This window comes from Lampetra planeri, chromosome 20 (assembly GCF_965212315.1).
Source record: "Lampetra planeri chromosome 20, kcLamPlan1.2.h2, whole genome shotgun sequence".
Taxonomy (NCBI): Eukaryota; Metazoa; Chordata; class Hyperoartia; order Petromyzontiformes; family Petromyzontidae; genus Lampetra; species Lampetra planeri.
The window spans coordinates 11,927,511-11,950,853 of NC_136126.1; the positions used below are offsets into that span (position 1 = coordinate 11,927,511).

Sequence of the window (23,343 nt, forward strand, 5' to 3'; positions counted from 1 at the left end):
TGTATAACAGGCTAGTGGACCTGTATGTAAATCATTTGATAAAATAATGATCGAGCCTTTCTACAACTGAGCTCGTGCATTTTTGTGTAAAAATCGAGTAAATGTGTGCGAAATGTCATCCAACACGCGGTCCTTTGCTGACGTCTAGTCATCCGGTTTGCGAGCTGTTTCTTTTTATTAGAAAAATGATGTTTCCTGGGGAACGTCAACTTGCGTCACGATTGAAATCTGCACAGAAATATACATTCAATTGCATACGTGTGAATCAATAATGAACGATTCATGAACACTACACATTATACTTCGTTACATTTAGGGGAGTAAGGGGAGGAAAAGTACAAAGCGGAAATGATAAAACAATACAAACACGTTGGTAAAAAAAATGAAACACAAAACCGATTGTTGAATCCAATTATGACCATGAATGATAATACTGTAATGAACATGCTGAGGCTAAACCAGAGTTTCTCATTGCAAGGCCCGTGGGTCACTGGCGGCTCCTGGTGGTCTTTAGTGTGGCCCCTAACACCCAAATGGTGAACACACCTCCTAACATCACCATCGTGTTGCTGTAAAACCCCCAATGGTTTCAAATGTGTGGCGGCCCTCACACAATGATGATGTCTTATCGGTGAAAGTTCCACCCCCCCCCCCTCTGAGTGAAGAACACTCACTGGACTGAACCGTTCTTTGACTGCACGGCGGAGCACAACAATGAAGCGCGTGCTCTAGGGGCAATCGGGACCTTTGACCAGCGGCACCGAAGCGAAGTCATCAGCCGACAAACCCTTGGATCACCTCTCTCAACTGTTGTGGTTCATCCACCTCGACCGCGCGCCGTACACACGAACGCCATCACACCGACACGGGCAACAGTGTGATAAAGTTAAATGTACTTTTATTCGGTGTATACCACATCTGTACAAGTTCTCATACCTCGATAAAGTGGGAAATTAATACATACCCGCTTGCATATGTGCAAGGTAAATCATCTAAAGCACGTTCCTTCTCTATACCGAGATGCTGCTTCGCCAGCTCTCAATGGAAGTCCCAGATAATGCATTTCAGAAGCCTGCAGTACTCTGTGGCGTCTGACAAGCTCATACAAGTTCCAAAGGTTCCATCATGGGGTTATATACAGTGCATGTCAACGTGTGCTTATGCTACCATACTCAGCCATCAGCAGAAATATAAATTCTGGTACTGTACATTGTGCCAGTGCTGATCTGCAGCATAAGAGTTAAATACTATTATTGCCGTTAAAATCAACGTCAGAAGTATAAGATAGCAACATTTTAAACAAGTGTTCTGTACAATGTAACCTACTTCAGGAGGTTAAAGAAGGGCTGTACAAGGGTTGTTATAGAAATGACCCATCTTCGCACGCACACTGTGATCCAATGCTGTACATATCGTAGTCATCAAATAAGGCTTCACTTTGTCTGGATATATTCTATTGCCACGTTAACACAGGCAAACGTACATTCACAAACAATGCTTTCCCCCCCCCCACAACCAAGTTCATGGGCCACATTGCTCTCATCTCAAGAGTTTGCATGTAATCTTATACATATCCTCGTCTTTTCCTTAGGTATATTAGCGAGCACAGTTATGCCGACTACGTGAAAATGCTGTCAGTGTAATGCAACGTTGATTAAGTTTAACTCCCTTTGTGTAGTGGAGCCGAGCGTGACAATTATTTTAAAATCGCCTATGGAGTTATTCAGTGTTGTCTACGAAATGGAATGTTGCCAATGTGATTTGACATTACACAAAATCCCAGTCTGGATTTCGACGAGTGATGTTATTGCAGTTTATTGCTGCTGCAGTCATGGTTCATGCAATGTTTAGGTAACCGGTTTATGGGCGGTGGCTTTAAGGTATGTGTCAGTACGTTTGAAATTGCATATCTGCTATATATGCTAGGGGCCTCTATATTTCAAGCGGTTCGAATAAAATATGTAAGCAGGTCAATCAACGTTGTACTATACATGTACAGCTGTAAAGTTAACAGGTCTTATAGCTTTACACTTTTTTTAGAGCATCTATTATGGTAAAATGTTAGGCGTTATTGAGTAACCACCAGGAAATCATATGACTATCATTAAATGCGAGGTCCAGTATGCAAGTACTGTAATTCAATTTCTTCTGCATACATGCTGACTTTCGGTTTTAAGGTTGTATTCATTTCTTCGTAATCGCATCTGCAGTATGTATTCTTTATGCAGAGGGTTTCTTATCTTCTTATTTTTAATAATGTATTTAGTTTACCTGGTCAAGCGTTTTAGAAACATTCTACACACAGTGAGCATAGAATCCAGCCCCTACCCTGTGTCCCATCATGCTGTGCGTATGCAGGTGTCGGTACGTATACATCTCAAGTGGTTAGATGCAGAAAGCCCCGAACATACACGCGTGGCAGTCTAAACGGAATCACTGACACGTCTATGTAATTACACCTTTAGACCATTGGCTCTCTCCTTGAAGCCGAAGAAGAGTGAATTCTGACGTATGCCAAATTAATTTAACAATTGTATTTGCAATTTGAAAGAGCACCCTTTGATGATAAAGGTGGTTTCTTTTTGCAGAAATGTAATATATATACATTCCTAGATTATATATTTTTTTACTCTGCACACGGTTAATCCACCACTGTTGCTTTCAATATGGACTTGCACATGGGAATGACATTCGGATATTAAGTATCAGCTACCACGTTTCTTTATCCGGAGAGAGTTCAAATGAGGCCATCGTGCACGTTTGCTGCTCGCCGTTTAACTCGTTGAAAGCTACTCTAAGTGTACGTAACATTCTGTTTAAAGCCAATAACAAATGTAAAAACGCAAAGATTAAACTAGCGGACTTAATCCGTTAGATTACAAAAGTACTAGGACTCTGCACATTTATCTCCAGTTCAAACAACTTTTACAAAAAAACGGCTTATAATTTACCATCATACTGTGCTATAAATTTCAATAAACCTCATTAAATGTATCAGATTGGTATATAGGTGTGTTCATAAATGTAACTTGTGTAAGCTCTCAGAAAACGAAAAACCACTGCTATGCGTCTTTTAGTTCCAATATATTGATACCATTAATAAATATGCTGTTCTGAAAAACCACACTACTGTTTATAAAAAAAATCATACATTTTGCCAACATTATTATATAAAAGGGATAACTGATCCATTTGCAAAAAAGGACACCAACTACGGGTTACACAACGGTGCAGCTGTTTCTGAAAGTTATAAGTGCTTATCTTCCAGTCCAGCCTACCAAGAAACACCAATTCACAATCCTGGTTCATGTGTGACGATGCCCAGTGTGACACGTGGGTTCAGGGCGCCGCAGATGGCGTGTGGTTGTGCCTGGGATGGCACATTGAGAGGAGCCCAGTTTTGTTTTGCCTGTTCCGCACTCAAGTACAATCGATTAAGTTACAATGGTTTAGCTACTTGAATCTCATTTGGCAGACAATGCGTGTGATGAAACCGAACCCTATTTTCCACCACCGATATTAAGCAGCTGCGGGAATTTATCTCAAGTGTTGACAATTAACTGTCCAAACTCTAAAACGAAGGTTTCTCTTTCGCAAGTACCGTCGGGAGATGCTTTTAGTGACTGCAAGCAGATGGCACGGGTGGGCTAACGTCACTTTATGGGTGCAGGGCTCTATGGAGCGTTGCCAGCCAAATTAACCTCAGTTGGGCATTCAGGCCCAGTGATTACAATGCTACTGAAGAATTGCTTAAAGTACAGGTGGACCTCTTTCGTCAAAGCACTAGAACATTTTGAAAAATACATGTACATTTTAAATGTGTATAAAGAAAATATTGTTTCATAAAAACTGTTCATCATCAGCTTTCCTCTGCATATATTCAGATCATTAAAACGAAAGTTGATATTTGCCAAGTTTTGTAAGTTTATTCTGGTGCGGTATTTTAATGCTTCAAGAAATGGAAAGTTTTTTTTTTAAGTTGGATGCATTCACTGGCAAATTGTTCATAATTATACCTATCAAAAAATCTTTTCAGTGTAATAGAACAATTTCAAGAAATGACACCAGATAACTTTAAATGCTGACGCTCTAAATATTAGTCATCGGGGATTTTTTTTGCAATTCCTATCAGTAGTTTCCAAACAGTGATAACTTGAAGGCCTCCGTGCACGTTCACGCGTACTCTCAGCTCTGAGCCAACATGCCTCTTTCCTTGCCACGTATTGTGGAGCAGGCAAATACGACGTGGAAGCGATGGAAGGTAAACAACTTCCACGGTTTGCACGGATGCATAACTGAAGAAGCATTTTGTTACGGCCACAGCGGGCGGCATGCTGCGGGTCACTACGTTTGGCTGCTAAATGCATTCACGGGTTTAAAATGTCGCAGTGCTGTGCGTGATTTATTTAACGTCAAGGTTGTCATTGTACTTTACTCCCACCGACTTTTTCCTGCAGTGTTGCTTCCTTTTACGAGCCAGCGCACTCTTAATAACCATGCATTCGCGTTGCACAACCTTTAGCAGGACGTTGTTAGATTACGCGTCTGACGAGCATTATCTTCTCAAGGAGTGTTACACTGACCTGCCCCGATAAACACAGGCACACCGAGCAATTAAGCTGATTTTTGAGATTTGCGATTGAAGGCAATCGCTGTCCCTCCCACACGAAAACCATTTACATCAGCACGGTTACACGTACAAGAAAACCGCCATCGTTTGAGTAATCTTGCTGAACATATTGCAGTGGAATCTGCAAGCCTCTTTATCAGAAGGAAAAGCGACATCCTTCCACCCGTTAGTCATCATTCCCTTTAACGATCCCTTCTCTGATAAAATGCGGATTGAAGGATGAGGGTTGTGATTCGCGTCACTTCCTGTTCCCTCAACACGGAGCAAGCTGTGATAATGCAGCTTTGAGAATTATTTGATAAAGATTCACAATTATGCAGAGAGAATGCGAAGCCTTGTTTCTGTTATTCGCCGACGTCCCATCGTTCTTCGCAAAGAATTGTGTAAACACTACTTCTTGGATGATATTCCGTAACTTATACATTCTCTATTTTAGTTTGTTTTAGATTATGTAGGTATTCAAGTCCCGTGTTTACTGTGTATTGCTAATTTCCTATTGTTTACCCTGGGGAGACGATGACAACCCCACACGTGGTCCTCCCTGCGGCAAGACGGCCGAAATGGCCTCTTGCTGCTCTGACAATCACGAAGGGCCAAACGTGTTCACGACACGGTCCTTCACAGGACCAAGACAGCCGGCCTTGCACTCCGCGTGCATCAACTTTATGTTTGAAGGCCGATCCAGAGCGTAAGGTGAGGGCTTGTTCAAATAATGTATTGTTTACCATAACTCTAACAGCACTGACCATTTTCTCTCTCTCCAATGTTCCGTATAGAATGACCCAAGTTGAGCTGCCCTCTGTTGGTTTGTTCATAAACCACAAATCATATTCTTGTCTCCATCATCGCTCAGCTAAAGGGGTTTTATCAACAAATATTTCAGCGTCAATGGTTCTCATATTACCAATTCATGAAAACTTTCCACCTGGAGTATACTACACACTCCGTAAATACTTGTATATCTGTGCTATTTCTGATTAAAAAGGAAATAAATGTTGATGCGACGTGTAAAAGTTGTTGCTTCAGTGAACTGCTATAATAGCCATTAGCATTTCACATCTAATTTTGGTTATTGGCATACTTTAAATGAACTGTACATTTATTTACTCCGTTGCATTACATTGCCAACAAATATGACCAATTATTAACCAGCGGCTGGTCAAATGTACTTGATGTTTCCAATCATAGACCATGCATCTTCATAGATTAGTTGAAAACGGTGGGAAAGCAGGAATGTCCATCGTTTCATTAAGCCTACAAGTGTCTTCATATCTAGAAGACGATGCTTAAAATACACTGCTTTATATTACACTGTATACAATTCACATAAATACGACAGTCATGGTCAAGAGATTGACTGCATTTCCACTGCATGGAACATACACTTGTCCGTTCTGTAAATTATTCAGTAAATCAAAGTGTAAAAAATATATGCGTAGGCCATGTGAGTATACATAAGAAATGATTTAGCAATGCTGAATAAGGCACAGTGTGAACAAAGACGAAGTCAGAGCTGACTTTGGGGAGCACGTGGTAGCCTAGGGCATCGAATCAACACAGTAGGCCACTTCACGGACAACCCGTGTGAACAGTTTAAGGTAAAAGTAAAACGACGATATTGCAAGCATGACTACCATAAGCTCTACTCCACCACTCGGGCCCAACCAACTCTATGATACAACAGCCTACGTGCACTTTACGATTCAAACCAAAACCCTGTAAAAAGTCATGTTTTGGAAGAAACACAACAGATCAATGGCTGTACCAATTTTTCTTACGTGTGGTGTTGTTCAGTTGACAGCTTAAAATACACGCTGTACAGATATTCAATGTAATATAGATTTCGTCCTGAAAAACACCGATGGACTCAACAGGAGGTGGGCGTCATTTTTTGAAATGGCATTACAAAGGGCCCCAGAAAACCAGACCCGTGGGGGATAGACTTTGCGGCACGAGGCAGCGTTGACGGAAGGTGGCTGGCCTTGCCGCACCGATACGGTAAATGGGCGACGCAGACATCGCCCTGTGCACATCGCCCCGTACTCTATCTAAGAGGCATGCGCACTCAGGCCTTAATTTTAAATGCATTGCTACTACGATATCCGTGGTCGCAATGCAATAAACTGCCAGTAGGTGGCTCCATTGTGATAGTTGAAGCACACGGGTAATTTTGAAAAAGGAACAATACATGCATGATGGTAATTTTGAAATAATGTCACTTTGAATTGAAGCAACATATAAAATAAAAAAAAATGTATAATGCAGCAAGTCATATGTATGTTTTCCTGAGATGATTATCAATTTGGGCTATTTAATGAAGAATAGAGATGATAGCCAAAAGGCTATTTTTAATGTTTTTTTTCTGCATGGGTAAATGCAACACTTGGGACTGCACACGAGCATTTGATTAATTATTAATGAGGCCGCGGGGCCTACGTTGCAGTAGCAGGAGCAACAGCGGTAACATCATCGGCCCTAGCTGCAGTGACCTCTTTAGCGTTGTTGACCCAACGCACATGACTGAGGGCAATGCCAAATCTAGAGACAGGAGAGTTGAGCAGTGGGATGAGGGACACGAGGGAAGTTGTGGTCTCATGTGGCTAAGTTCTTACTGATTGCAACTCGACTTTAGATCGAGCGATGGGCGGCACAACGTCTGGTGAACAATCTCGACCCCAAAGGGAAACACCATTAGAATGTAAACTTAAAACTCAATTTTCAGCTAAATAAGTTTGGCATAGTCTCAAATGCATACCTATGGCAGCAATGGGCAGTAAGCAACGCGCGTCGTATGTATGTTGAACTTGTTTCGCACAATGCGTAGCCAACCGTGCTAATCGGAGGTATGGGGGAAGGACAACACGCGTTCGCGGGTTGCGGTTCATCACCGTTCCTGTGCCTTCGTTGCTGATGAAATCAACACCAAGCAGAGCTCCATGACAAAGGCCAAAGATGACCACCTGTGCTTAGGCCTCGACCATAGAACAGACACAAATCAATAAGGACACGAGATAAAATTGAGTGAAAATTGTTAATAGATATGTCTGAATAAAGTCTACTTTGTGTTCTTAAAGATGGTAGGCTTAATTGATTAAAGAAGCTAAAAAAGGTAAAATAGACAATTTACATTAAACAGTGTTGTTACATTAACATACATTTCAAAATTAAATGGAGCTCGCACTGATTTATGAGATTGTCTGTACTGGTCTTGAATGCTGACTCTTGTTTCTACGTGGAATTAAAAAACCCTTTTGTCTCATGTCATTGTCAATCGAAGCTCTAAGACCTACAGGGACACACAGCCCAGTCTTGTTTAATCTACCAATTTATTTGTTCAATCATTCAGGTTTTTTTGTGGAAGAATTTCCATGACATCAATGCCACAGTCACGTCTGGAGCCGGTCCCTTGGCGCCGGAAGGCAATAGCCTAATCTGTTTGGTCTGTGTTTCTAGAAGCAACGAAGACATCCAGATCTCACGCACGTGTGTCCAAAGCATTTGTGCTTATGCCTATTACTAGCTGTGCTAAGTCGTGCTAGATATCACCCTGTGTATTAAATACCCTAATAAAGCAGGCACTCAAACCAAAAGTTTAGTAGTGGCACCCATATGCCCATGGATGGCAAATTCTGGCAAGTGATGAACCTTGTATTTAAACATTGGCTCTGCCGACACAGACTGCTGTGCCACACAGGAATGTCCCTCCACCAACATTTTAATAGCAACTCTCGGCATGTGTTAGTTAACAACTGGTCTGTTTAACTTATCGGACACTGCACTTGATTCCAGTCCAATAATTTGTGTTCACTGTCAGAAATAGAATACGTTATTACTATTTAGTAGTTACATAATAGTTGTCATTAAGTTTAAGTTTCATCTCATTCTGTAATCATTCTGTTTTACTGTGGCTATTTGACGAGCTACACTGACGCAACACATGAAATAATAAAATTGCTTGTATAACGTTTAAACGCAACACGACAGTGTTGGTAGCTGGCAGTGAGCTTCAGTGCACGCACGTTCTGGAGAGGCCTTGGTTCACGTTTCACATAACACCCCAAGCCCACGCGTACGCCACCACCAGCGTAGCACACGTACAAATAGCTGTCAATGAAGCCACACCAGATTCCCGTCACAATAACATTTGAATGTTTGTATTTAACTCCGTCGCACATTTTCCGTAACTTAGGAGATTAGAATCGCATGCATCCTACCGGTTTTAACACGTTTGAAATCTATGGATGAATATTCCAAAAAAAAAATCGAATTCACGTACAGTATTCAGCAGTTGACTTTCTGAACTTTGCAACATCTAACCCAAATTGAGATGCTTGGTTATATTTGCATTTAGGAATTCAAATATTCGAAGCCAGCACTGGTTATTACTGATCCCTCATACTTGTGTTCCTGAGTTGTTGGTGCGTGAACCCTCGTCGGTGCTCTGTGTCTGAGCCCGTCACCTCGTTTTGCACCATCGGCGGCGTTGGAGGCTTCCCCCTTCTTCTGGAGTGGAGGTGCGAGGTGTCGCCAAGAGGGCGGCACTGTCAGTCGACTTCCTGTAGCCCGAGTGTCCACATGAGATGGTTCCAGCCCACTCATTCCTCTGCTCCCTCTCCCTCCTCTCTCTCGTGCTGTTAACTTTGCAATGATAATGGACGCATTTTCAAAAAGGAGGAAGTCCAATTGGAATGTTTATAATTTTAGGAAGAAGAAAACATCAACAACAAGAAAGAGAACACTGCAAAAACACACAAACTTTTCCAATCTTTGCCGAGCACAAGGTTTTCTTTGACTCGTGTCCCGTGGTGCGCGCGTGCGCGTGCCGAGGGTTCCGCTAGCAGCTGCTGTTGCGGAACTCTCCCGTCTCCGTGATGGAGAGGCGCGGTGGGTTGGCTGCGGCGGGGGAGAGGCCGTTACGGCTCTGCATGTGGCAGCGCTCCTTCAGCTGGGTCACGGCGTCCACCAGCCGCCGGTTGGCCATGTTTATCGAAATGATTTGCTTGTCCTGCCACGCGACACACGACAACAACAACCGCCGTTTGCAACTCAGCGACGTCACCACCACGGCACCTGCGTGAGGCTAGGTGTAATGTGTATGCGTACGGCGCGAAAGAAGTTCAACATACAATACACACGGGTCGCTGCGGCAAGTGCTGTAACCGAACCACCTATGAATGTCGGCACAGTTTACGAGGCAGCGGCGTGGGCCAGCACCACGACAAACCGCCTTTGTCTCCCCACTGCTCATGTTTACACATTACACAAGGTACTCATTTAAGGCTGAGACGACCCAAGGGAAGGCACAGGGCCAGTAATAGTGGTTAGTGCACTGCGCTATTAAACCCGGATGCATAAGTTTGATTCCCGGTGATGGATAACAGTGCTAATTATGTGAACCATGCGCACACAACACGCACATATACATTCACAGAAAAAAAGACTACCCCTACTATATAGATTACAGGGTTCCATGCTGCTAGGCAGCACCGATTAAAGCTGACAATGTCCTGTACTTAGTGGATATACTAGAGCATGTTACTTAATTTATGCCAAGTCAACCTAAAGGAAGCCCAGAATAAATTCAGATGCCAATGAATCTTGAGGTTGCGCCTGGGTTAAAGACCCTAAACTTGGGCTGCAGTGTATCGCATTCACCACTACACGGACATATACACAACGATCCAGCTAAGCTGGTCCACTCAGCCTGGGTGTATTCAATTTGAATGCTAAACAGACCAAAATGAATAAAATGCAGAGCATGAATGCTCAAACCCAATAATCATGTGTATAGTTCAGAACGTCTGACACGGCCCTCAAGAAATGTTGCATGTTTAGTCTGGCTCTATGATCCTTGGACTCCCTCAAATTTTGACTTAAGACTGCCTCACTTTTATATTACCAAAGGGCTTTGTGTGTCTCATGGCAGCCCGTGCTCTCCCGATGCACTGCGATTTAGCAATGCATGCCTCCAGCAGTCTAATGATATTAGCTTCACAACACACCCACTATGGGCCAATGGTACATTCCCAGCGGGCAACTGAAAAACACAGCCATTGGCAAATCGACCATGCAACTGCAATAAAAGTGAAATGTGTAATACGTGGAACGGTTCATAATCTCTGTGAAAAGGATGAAATTATAAAATAACTTGGTATTAAACATACTTTTATTGATAACAGGAATAACTGGAACCATGGCCATCATCGGTGGTTTACGAGGAACTTGCGAACAGCACTTGCGTTGCCACTGTGTGTGCAGCCAAAACTGTGGAGGATACGACAAGCAATAATGCAGGCTGTTTGAAAGCCCACACAGCAACCTCGCTCCGAGCGGGCTGCCTCAGGCGTAGACAGGAATGGCGACGTCCGTACTGTGCAAGCGTTCCCATGTGGTGCTGCCACCAAAAAAATGCTCCCTGGGGTGGGGCGTACAGTACCTCCATACACCGCTGCTTGTTTTCCAAGTCTGCTTGCACATCGGCACAGTCTCGCTTCAGCCGGTCTTCTACCACCATCAGCCTAGGTTAGCACACCACCACGCAAAGAGCCCACATTAAAGTGCGCGCGTGCGTGTGGTGTGCATGAGGACGAGTGGGAGTGGTGGTGCAGCGATTGGCGCACCGCGCTACCAACCCGGCGACACAAGTTTGATTCCCACTCAGGGCCAATGCTGGTGACAATTATCTGAACCAGTCGTTGGTCGAGCCTCAAATGAGTACTGGCTGCAGTGTGGAAGCATCGCTACTGGGGAGACAAATGTGCTTTTGGGAATGGTACACCACCTAGTGTACCATTCCAACCTTCATAGGTTCCCGGTAACAGCACTTGCCTCAACAGTCTATACAGGAGTATCTTTGTATTTGCATGGGGGTGAGCCCGTAAAGAAATACCAGTGTGCATAAGTATACATGTATAGGTGTGCACACAAGTGTTTTATAGATGTACTGGATGCAAACAACGTGTATGAATGTGGGTGTTCGAATGTGGGTGTTCGAATGTGGGTGTCCCTGCGTATGTGCCTGCGTATGTGCCTGGGTGTATATGTGTTCACACACTTGCCAGTGAGAGCTTGTGGTACATACTGCAAGATGTGTAGCATTTGCATATAAAAATGTCGTACGAAAATAATGAATTAATTAATCCCCTTGCGCCTTCAACTATACAATTATGGACGCGGAATGAAATTATTTCAAAATTGCTCACTCGTATAACATTAATTACCCTCTCGGGAAATTCTGAATTCACTCGTGAGTACGTAAACAAACACGATAAGAGAGTCGTGCATCATCTGGGCCAATTGTTCACGAGGAACTTTGTTACGTTCCCACGACACGAACGCAATCGTGAAAATTCATCAGAGACATCATCTTCGCTTGACAAGCAAAATTTGGCACGTAAAACCCAGCGACTGTTCACAACTTGATGTTTTTGTTGGAAAAAAGATAACTGAATGCGTATTTCAGAGAATGAAAATGAATGTCACACAATGTCAAGGAGACAACAAAAAACTAATGCGTAATATTTAACTTTCAAATGTAGAGGAATACATGAACATTGATAACTGTCCACAAGTTATCCAATAAATCGATTCTCTAAACTTTGTTTTTGGATGGTCCTACAATAAGGTGATTGGCCAAGTGCTTTAAATTAGTTTTGATGTGTAGTATGGGGCGAAAATTGGAGTACCCAGAGAACACCCGGACACAAGAGGAGATGACACTCAAGAATCTGGATGTGGATATATTGGTCTCATAAAACAGCCTAAAATCTACATTTGAACCGACATTTGTCTCCCAACTGCTTTGACATCGCGAGAACTGTTTTTTACACACCGCCACCACCACCACCCCGCAAGATTTTCTGACCGGGGGTTGCGAATTGCGGGAAAGTAAATAATGATTGCGAAAATTGTAATAAAAATATTTTATACCGCGCACCACCAGTGTACCGCCAATACTTGACTTAAAGCTTTCGTCACTGCACGAATTCATAGTCTTTGGGTCTTTCGGTAAAAGTCATGTAGATAGGTTCAAAGAAAATAATACAAAACTACGATGTTTCGATCGCAACACAAGCGGTCGTCATCAGGATCGTAACGTCGTAGTTTTTTGTTATTTTATTTGAACTTATCAACGTGACTTTACCGAAAGACCCAAAGAATACCTATAAACAATGGCTTAAATCGAGCAGAGATCAATTGTATTGTTTCTGAACACAAAAAAGGCAGTTTAAGTACATATGCTCAACAACCCGGTACAGCGAAAGTAATATTTGGTTGGGGTTTTATCAAACATCCATTGTATTTTATATGACACATATGACATATGCATATATGGGCAGACCTATTACTGCTAGTGCCATTTAAATTCAAGGCACAAAGCTCAATAATCCCAGAAAATGTTACTGTTTATTTTAAATTAAATTTTAAGTGAATTGCGGTGAAAGAAGTATTGCTCATCTCATTCGGCAACCCTGGAGCCAGCGGAAGAAAATTCAACATTGCTATAACAGGGCCCAGACTCCACTCTCGGCATTCTCCACAGAGTGGTACTCATGGGATGAAGGACCAGCTGAGTCGACCCCAGACGTGTTGGCGAGTCGAGCAATCCGCCACGGTGCCCCCCCCTTGGGGACTACATGCCATCCGTGCACCGGCAGGAACACAAGACGTGGGCGTGAGGGGCGACGGTCACCTGCCGATGATGGCCCTCATCTGCGAGTCCTTCTCGTCCTGCTGGCGCCGCAGCCGCTCCTCGCTCTCCTCCAGGCGACTCTGGTACTCCTGCTGCATGCGCCGCATCTGGTCTTCCTGCCGCCGCAGGCGCCGCTCGTACTCCTCGAGACGCCGGCTTGCGCTCACCAGCCGGTCGGTCAGGCGCCCGATCTCCTGTTCGTACTGCGGCCATGGGCACACACACGCACGCACAAAACGATGCATCGCGTGGCACGAGTAGGCATGGCAGAGATGCACACGTATGCCTCTTTTAGCATAAGCGAACGTTTCCGTGTCTTTTCATTAACAAAAAACCTTTCAGGATAATGTTAAATTATTACTCAACGAATAGTACACATTCACTCCATGAGTGATTAATGGCAATTGTGAAATTTGGAGCAAGCTATTCTCCAATTTCAGTTAGCTATTCCTATTCAGCATGTAAACATTCGTAGACGCATATTCTCTCGGAAGACACAAGCACAGATACTAGGGTGCATGGTCGAGTTTTCGTCTGATCTAATTACCGTACGTCAAGTTAAACCCCATCCAATCAGAATCTAAATTGATTGTGTCCTTATCTAATCTGATTAACAGCTGAATCCGATTTGTATTGACTACTTTAGTTAGAATTCTATTCCTCATACAGTTATGAATCTTGCAATAAACTAGGACACAAACTTGTAAACGTTTTATACAATACACTTTTTTGAAAGTGGTCATTGCCACCCAGTGCTCTGTAGCTCAGTAGATTGTGCCCATAGCCTCAGAGGTGCTGTGACATTTAGATGATTTATAAATCCATATGGGATAATTGCATCACAATCTGATATTTTTGGTTTGATAACTGACGGAAGACAAAAAAAAGGAAAATATTTAATAATATTCATTGTGTGGTTTTCCAGAAAACGTAATTGTTAAAACTTGTGTTAAAAATCGTGATTATTGTTTAATATTATAACATTTTACATATAGTCAGCAAGAGCTTAAAACGTAAAACAATCCAGTCCAAGTTGAGGCCACTGAACCCAATGAGCTACAGTGACAGACACTGTTTTAACCTACAGAGGTCAGGAGGTCATCACGGCCAAAACGTCGCCTTTTGCTCGACAGCTCAGCTGTTGAACAGCTGAGAGGGATATTTAAAACGGTTTCCTCGTGGTGCTTGCTGGGCACCTTCTCGCTGGATTCCCGGCTCTCGCGCAGCTGCTCCAGCTTGTCGGCATCGTCCTCCAGGTTGAGCATGTTGATGAGCCAAGCGGCCGTGCGCTCGTCGGGGGACAGGGCTCCGTCGAGTGACTACAGCAGCAGCAACAACACAAAAATGGACGCGGTGATTTCCTGCTCGAATGAGCGTCGTAGAATGAGCACTGGTGCTCATCTTCCCCTGTACAGCCCAGGGCCAGTGGTGGAAATCCCACATTGCTATGGTCGGGGGTGGGTCTATTCATAGGACAAACGCCGTTGACTTCCCCATAAAGTGGGAGATATTGTCGACCACCGATGGGATGGTCAACAATAGGCGCGCCACGGTGGCTGCAATAAACTTACACATGATAAGCCACTTCGTTGAGCTATCATTTGTGAAAGCCAGGTTGCTTCTGAAAAAGAACTACAGGATAAAGCTCAGTGGGGCCTTACCATGTGCTCATTTTTTTTTCAGTAATCCCAATGAACGAGCATCCAAGTTCTGACACCACTGGTATGGCGCACAAAACGACAAAGATCCCCCGTAGAGCGATAATAGACTGTAAGTGCATGTGCTTTTAGCGAGCACCTATGAAGGCTGGCACGGCACACGATGGTTAGCCAGCACCACCCCTGACCGCCTTTGTCTACCTAGTGGTGATGTTCACAAATCGCACGAGGTACTCAATTGAGGCTGAGTCGACCTAGGGGTGGCCTAGGACTGATTCAGATATATGTCACTTGGGTCGCCAGGTTCCTAACGCAGTGCGCTAACCACTGCACTAGCGCTCCCCAAGGTGTGACTCACACACGCACAGACACACAGCCCATGCCACCACTACCACCACTGGTTGTAAAACAAGCAAGGCATCAATAACTGTCAGGCCAACGATGCTGAATGTAGGGCGCACAGCAGGTTTAAATGAGTGGGACAGAAGAGGTGAGGGTTTGGTGCTCAAGGCCAGGCCACAAGGATCGGGCAAATTTGTAAAATGCCGTAGGGCTGAAATAACAGCGGGTGGCTCACCCAGAGCGCCATGGATACAGGCGCATTTATAACACGACGAGCTCCTGTGAATATATCACTGCCCGGTGCAACACACACACACCGTGCATTGTGCTACTGACACAGTCACATACTAATTGTTCGGCCTGTTAGTGACGCATTCATGTTTAAATACACGAAGGGTCTAACCCAGCATCTTTTTATTTGTATACAACATTGTTCATAAGGCAATGGCTACAAGTGGATTGGATTTACTACGTTGATGAATTAAAGCATTTGAAAAATATTACATTCTTAACTGTATAAACTTCTTTTCAGAATTTATATTCGTGTGAATGTCACAGTGAACGTCCATGCAGGAGAAGAGCTATGTATACCAATACCTCCCATTCGACGTCCCCGATAGCCTTCACGTGCCATTCTACTCGAGCAACTGGGAGCTATTTCACACTTGACTCCAGACCTAATGAATTAGAGCAGGAAACGGAGCCACCGCCGCCGCCATCATCATCATCCCTCACCTGCTGCGCACGCATGGCTGCCTGCGCCTCCGTGTCTCGCTCCCTCTGGGACGCCGCCGAGTGCTGGCGAGAGGGCCCACCGCCACCCACCGGCATCGCGTCCGCGCCCGGCATCAAACCGGGGTTGTTGTTGTTGCCGGCGCCCGACTGCTGCCCTCCCATCGACAGGTTGAGCTGCATGGTCTTTCTGCGCGCCCCGTTGCCCGCCTGGTCCCACCACAGGTGCCCCCCCCCACTCTGCTGCTTGGGCATGCCCGCATCCTGCTGCATGCCCACGCTGTTTTGCCTCGTCGGGCCTCCTAGCTCCGTTTGCTGCGCTCCGCTGTTTTGCCTCGGCGTGAGCCGCCCCCCTTGGTCCGTCGGCTTGGACGTGCTGTTTTGCCTCGGAGTCAGCATGCCCCCTTGGTCCATCCAAGCGGAGTGCCCCACGCTGTTCTGTCTGGGCACCGCCAGGTCACCCTGGATGCCCAAACTGCTCTGCCTGGGCAAAGCAAAGTCGGAATGCATCCCGACGCTGTTCTGCCTCGACGATGCGAAATCGGGGTGCAGCCCCACGCTATTCTGTCGCGACCCAGCAAAATCGGGCTGCAAGCAAGCACTGTTCTGCCTCGCGGAACTAAAGTCACCGTGGAATCCCACGCTGTTTTGCCTCGGCGGTATATAATCTGGATGTAACCCCATACTTTCTTGCCGCGACATGGGATAGTCCGTCTGCAGTGCGGCGCTGTTCTGTCTGGGCACACCATATTCCTGCAGCAATCCTCCACTGTTCTGCCTTGGCACGCCATAATCTGGCTGTAAGCTGCTCTGTCGCGGCAACCCGTATTCGGCATGCAGCCCGACACTGTTTTGCCTGGAAGAGACGTAATCTGGCTGCATCGAAGTGCTGCCCTGTCTCGGCAAGCCGTACTCCGGCTGCAGTTCGGCGCTGTTCTGTCTGGGCACGCCAAAGCCAGGCTGCACAGCCAGCGTGTTCTGCCTAGAGGACGCCCTCTCTCCCTGCTGCTCCACCCACAGGTGCCCGCCGCCACCACCGCCACCACCGGCGCCGCTGTTTTGGCGGTGCGCGTTGAAGACGGTGAGCGCCGCCCCATGCTGCTTGCTCAGCTCGTCACTGCTGCTGTGGCTGTGCAGGCTGTGCTTGCACACGTGCTCGCCGCTGGGGCTGCGGGAGCTCAGCGAGCTCAGGTACTCCGAGCCCGAGTCCCGCTTTCGCTGCGGCGGCGGGCTGTCGCTGCCGAACTGGTACATGGGGTTGTGGAAGGACAGCGGCTGCAATCGGCTCGGGGGCAGGTCGAGGGAGCGGCTGCCGCTGATCAGCATCGGCCGCTGGGGCTGGACGCCGGTGGGGCCTCCCGGGGACAGGAAGTTCTGCTGCGACGGGACGCCGACGGTCGCGGCCTGCTTGGGGAATCTCTGCTGCTCCTGCTTCGCGGTCGGGCCGAAGCCCGCGTGCGTGGGCTGCGGGCTGCTCTGGCCCGAGGCGGGATAGCGGGGGTGCTCCTGCGTGCTTGTCTGGCTGCCGCTCTGCGCGATGCGAGGCCGCTTGGCGTTGGAGAGGTGCCCTATGGAGTACTGGCTTCCCGACGACTGCTCCAGCAGGTTGGTGTGGCTGCCGCAGCTCTGCACCGTGGGCAGCTCGAGCATGGAGCCGCTGTTGCGTCCCCTCCACGGGGAGGGCTCGTGCTCCTCCGCGTCCCTCTCCGTGTAGCTGAGGCTGCGAGCGGGGCCGCCCTGCGCCGCCACCCCCCCTGCTTTGGTGAGGAAGTACATCTCCTCGTTTGAGTGGGTGGGTGTGGGCAGCCTCGTCACTGCATCGGCACTGTCAGGACACAACACAGCAGCCGGACAGGTGACTTGTCGTACAGGTAGGCGGAATCATTGGTGATAAGGCGATAAGTAACAACACAATATCCATGATGCAGACTTTATGAAAACAGCAGTCCTTATTTCCAACATATATTTTCACAGAGGCTGAGTTTAAGTAACTTTAACCATACATAATTAAACATCACACAAAAACAATATTACATTTTATTCCATATATATGCCTTCTGAACCAATGTTTTCCAGCAGTGTTGTATTACTCGGGAAACTCTAGACAGGATTTGGCTTTGGAGCCTACTGAGCTGAGCCAGACCTGTTACAATCATGCTGCTGGGCCCCCAGATGCTAGAGGCTAGAGCTCTTCACCAGCACCGTGGCACTCATTCAATCAATCAAAAAAACTTCATTTCTTTAAATGAAGTTTCATTAAACATTAATTGTTAAACTCCATTTGAACTTCAAAACCATGCAATTAAAATAGTAAGTATGTTGATCTACAACCACACACTGTGGAGAATTTCGTTTTTCAGTGCAAAACTGTCAAATTGTGCAAAATTATTTGGGTGATTTTGTGGAGGATTATGGGTACTTAAATTGCTTTATAGATAGCCACAAGGCACACGCTTGCCGCAGGTCATGGTGGTGTGCTTTGGACATGTTTGCTTTTCAAGCCAGTTGGCTTCACCCAAATTTCTACAGACTTCAAATAATTTATTTATGGTCAGGCCACCCTGTGCATGTTTGTCAGCCGTCGCTGCATCATCATCATCACCATCATCATACAGAATCGTCAGGAACTGTGTAAACCGGCAGCGATAAAGCATCGACTTGAGTTGTTATCAAAAAACAGGGCTGTCGTTCACAACAAGAAGATGATAATCCATGAACATGTTCACGTCGGTCATGATTAGGTCCAGACGTTCACATGTCTCCTTGTTCAAATGTGTGTCGAGCGGTGCTCATCTACAAATGGGACATATGGACGAGCGGTGGAAGTCCCACAACTTGTTCCGAGATCAAAATTCGTTGACTTCCCGGCTTAGCGGTAATATATTGTTACCATTACTAAACACTGTTGCTGCCCTGGGTCAATCCACTGCTGGATGAAGGCCTCCTCATGTCATGTCACTCTTCAGGTTTTTTACCATACTTTACTCTGGTAGTGAAAGGGAGTGGGGGGGGGCTGGGTTTATTCAGATATCAAAGAAACTAATGTCAAACACACATTTTTTTTGCCATAAAACCACAGTAACATTTAGTTTGAGTGCAGTTGTTATCATCAAGATGTAATTGTAGCACTGAAGAACGGTTTATCTCATTGCCAAATACATAGCAGTGTTTGGTAAGCATGGCAGTGGACAACTTGGCTTTGTTACTGCAAGAGAATTGAAATTTCGCACTGACGATAAAAGCGCCAGAGTTGCGGTAACATCCGAGAGTTCACATCCCCGGCCAGGATTGACTCAGACCCTCGGTATCGTCCCTTCAACATGGTCAGCAAGATGTGCATTGCCTGGTGAGGCTGCACATTCTGGAAAGGAAGTGGACACTGTGGCTGTCATGTGGACAGGCGAATCCCCTGCCATAGCAATGTGGAATTCCTACTATTGACTCCATACGATAAAAGTCAACGTTTGAACTTTGCGAGGAGACTCTGAGCTTTGTAAACTTGCGGAACAAATGTTTGAGGAGGACATTTAAGAGACTTACGTGAATCAGTGATTTAGATGATTAAGCGTAACATGTTTCTTCAATTAGACACGTACTTTTAACAGAAAAGCATTTCACATTACCCAAATAAATTTCTTGCAAACGTAAAGTATAGCCTGGGGTTTACGACCAGTGCATCCCTAATATGTTAGTATTACTGCAAAAGATATTTGCCAAGTTGCACATTCAATTATATATTTTAAAAACTAATTAAAATAAGCCTTTGTGTACCAGAGCTTTTGGAAATAGGCTGCTGTGATAAGAAAGTCGACATGATGCAATTTTATTGTACGGGCAGAGATACTGCATCATTACTGCCACCCTTTTTGCTTACAAGCTGGGATCACGTTGTGACTTGCTCATGAATGTACACCTTTTAAATATTGTAGGGTCAAGAGCCTAGCTCTCAACTAGTAGATTCTGGTACGTAAATATAACCTTCAAATGTCAGTTTGACTTTTATCGTATGGAGTCAATAGTAGGCACAAAAGCCTTCTTTGGTAGAGGACACTGCAGGCGTAATTCAATTTGTAGACAGGTAACATAAATTACAGTCACTCGTAATACTGGAATACAACCAATTTATCAAAGTTGGTGGTACTTTTTAAATCGGAAAGGTTAAAAGATCTCATCCCAATTCAGTGGCTGACTCGGCCCTTAACCCCTCCTAGGTCAGAACATAAAGAATACTTTGTGGGGAGAGCCAGCAGTGCTCGTCCTAGGTGATGACCTGCTCCTGCCATACGGATGTGTATATCCGCCATTGGCTCAGGGGTTGTGGAGAGTAGATAAGTAATATCGTTTCCTGCTTCGAGTGGGAAACCACTTTAAAAAAATAAAATCCATTGCCTAGCGCGGAGGAGGGTTTTACGGTCATGGTGTACAGCTGTCTAATGTACCGCGGCGCTGTGCGGTATTCTGTCCGACGTTTTGCTTTCCATCCTGGTGCCCGACATTTTGCTCTATCAGCAGCTGGACAGCTCCCCGACAAAAAGCTCCTCAAAAGCAACGCGGTGAAATTCGGACGACCGTGCCGAACAAGACACGGCATAAAAGTCAAAGCCACCTCACAGATGATTTAACTCATTGGCTGCTAGACTTCTGAAAACTACCCGGGTTGTGACGGGTAGTCAAAATCAACATTCTTATTACGATCCTCTCTGCTCCTTACCCACAGAAAAATCTCTCCGCCTCCCACCCCCCCACCCACAGGCCCAACCGTTGTGTTTGCTCGGGGCGTACGTACACGGGCAGGCCGAGCTTGTCAGAGGAGCGCTGCTGCAGGCCGTTGCTGCGCCGCGCTGCACTCCGCCGGTTCACTTGCTGCAAGGGCTGAGGCCTGTTCATCAAGGCCTCATTGATCTCGCGCAGGATACGCGGCAGTGGCTCCAGCTGGGCCTTGGCGGCATGCACTGCCGGGTTCTCTCCCTGCAGCACACACGGAGAGGGGGCAGCCGTGAGGACGCGTGCAAGGACAAGTTTTGCGCATCAGCAAGAGGCGATGAGAGTTGTGTGTGCATGTGTGTGTGTTTATATGCTACGAAGTATCAAGGTATCCATTGGGATCTCTTGCAGAGCTGTGCTTCCTTCATGTTAGAGAACTGCCGACGAAAGAAGATATCAGAGATCTTCACGTGATCTTTGGTTTACTCGGTAGGAGAAAGCATTTTCCCATCCACTCTGTATATGACAGTAAACTGATATTTAATTCTTAGAGATGGAATTAAGCAAAAGGTGCAGCAGAAGAAAACTGGATATGATCGTTTATTTTCGCATTCATTGTTGGTCAGGCTGACACCATAAACTCACTACGCTTGAGAACCTGGTTTACTTACAGTGTAATCTAATAACATTGTGAAAAAGGAATTTCTATCAGGGTCCAAGGATGTATAATTCAGTCTTCAAATATTAATCAATCACCCTGGCCTCTCTATCCTTGATGTATGAAGAAGGGCCTTTGTGCTCAAAGGCACCCATTTTATATATAAATTGCCCCTCATCCAGGCCAGTGCGTTGTTGCACTTGCACTCTGCAATCTTTACGCACCACAGAGAAGCAGCGACTTGCAGCAGCACCACTCATCTTCCCGCTTAGGGATCACAGCCTGTGGAGCTCACACCCCCCAGTGGACGGAGCTTTCAAAAGCTCACCGTGCACCGCGGGGGGGGAGGGGGGGAGGCCAGATATGTGATTTGTGTCAAGTGCGCGGCGCAAGCCATGCGTCTTGCGGTGATGTGCCTCGTTTTGGCCGCACAATCTCGCAGAGCAGGTAGCGCATACTGAAGAGCTGCTCGCCAAAGTCAATAAAGCTTTTAGAGCTTGCCCCGCAACCTTTAGGGGCTACGATGCGTAATGCGCCACGCGCTCGCGTGGGCCGCAACCCGGGGCTGGTGTATTATGCACGGCGCACGAGGTGGGCCGTGTCCGTGCTGTGCTGTGTCCGTGCCTTCTCTGGCAGGAGGATCTCGGAGAGCAGAGAGTGCAGGGTGGAGAGCTCCCGGCCCAGATCGATGAATCCCTCAAAGGTCGCTGCGCTCGGGCTGGATTCCTCGCTGGAAATCTCTCCCAGGAACTGCTTCATGCGGCCCCACTCTTGCTCCAGGAAGCCGTTCATGAACGTCATGTAGTCCTCCTTGTTTCCGAACCTGCAAAGGGAAGACTTTCCTTTGTAATAATAGGTTATCCCACGGTTTCTGGTCAACTACGTTTGGCAAGCCAGAGCCTCGTATTTTGTAGACACTGAGCAACATCCTACGTTCGTTCAGATAGTATGATGATGCAATATAGATATACGGTAATAATTCTAATCATTTTATGAAAGTGAGATAATGTGAAAATGTGTGGATAATAGGCTGAATTTATCAGGCAATATGAATTTAATGGCCATAAAATGACGATCGAAAGTGTCACTTGGCTATATGATTAATGCACTATCTGCATAGTCAAGAATTGTGCTATGTCAAATGCATGTGTATAGCCATTTTGTCAATCCACTGCTGGATGAGGGCCACCACCCACCATGCGTGCTGTGGGGGTTGTTTGACCATACTTCACCTTACTGATCAGTGGCCATGGACATGGCAGTATTCTACAGTTGCTGCTGTGCCCCGCATCCTATAACACCTGTTTTATGCATGGTGGTCATCTAGGTTACTACCTGTCCTGGTTTGACCTGGGCAGTCTGGGAATTGGCACCTGTATTCGAGTGACAGGAATCAATTTGTACTGTTTTCATCTTTGTTTTCATCTTTATAACCGTAAATTGCAAGTTTTGATGGACAGAGGCTAACGAATAAATACGTCAGGGCTAGGTCTACATTAGTAGATCTGTTCTATATCATAATCACCATCAACCACTGTCCACGCACTGCTGGATGACGGCCTCCCAGCGTCGTCACCGATCAACGTCACATTGGTGTGGATGTAAGCACAATAGCCCCGAGGCAGGCACACTCACCGGCCGTGAACAAACATGTCATCCACAATTACTGCCCTTTACTTTTACGCCCTTCTTATTCCAGAGAGTTCACCGCCAATATGCACACATTCATTCTGGGGCTGGCGAGTGAACCGCCGGATGGGTTGAGGAGTGGCCTCATGGTGAAGGTGTGGAAACGCTGCAGGCGAATGATCGAAGCGGTCAGCGGTGTATTTGCTGTGGTTCACGGTGTCAGACTGGTGACTATAGTCTCACAACGTGGGCTGTTCTTAATTGTCCACCGGTGTAGGAAACAGCCATGTCCCTGCCA

At 46.0% G+C, this 23,343-nt stretch overlaps 1 protein-coding gene across 6 annotated transcripts in view; it reads right to left on the reverse strand.

The window, feature by feature from the left end:
* Positions 1-881: 881 nt before the first annotated feature.
* LOC144724456 (ras GTPase-activating protein nGAP-like) overlaps positions 882-23,343 on the reverse strand; it is a 589,022-nt gene continuing 566,560 nt past the window's right edge. For 5 of the 6 annotated variants that reach the window (XM_078603594.1, XM_078603590.1, XM_078603593.1 and 2 more), the window contains 8 exons: positions 22,041-22,239; positions 20,841-21,022; positions 16,058-17,879; positions 14,519-14,641; positions 13,323-13,525; positions 11,067-11,148; positions 10,795-10,894; positions 882-9,635 (listed from right to left, as the gene is read on the reverse strand). In XM_078603594.1, the coding sequence (XP_078459720.1) occupies positions 9,544-9,635; positions 10,795-10,894; positions 11,067-11,148; positions 13,323-13,525; positions 14,519-14,641; positions 16,058-17,879; positions 20,841-21,022; positions 22,041-22,239 (2,803 nt within the window). In that variant the 3' untranslated portion in view covers positions 882-9,543. The remainder of the gene's footprint in view (positions 9,636-10,794; positions 10,895-11,066; positions 11,149-13,322; positions 13,526-14,518; positions 14,642-16,057; positions 17,880-20,840; positions 21,023-22,040; positions 22,240-23,343) is intronic. The other variant, XM_078603592.1, reaches the window with a different exon arrangement.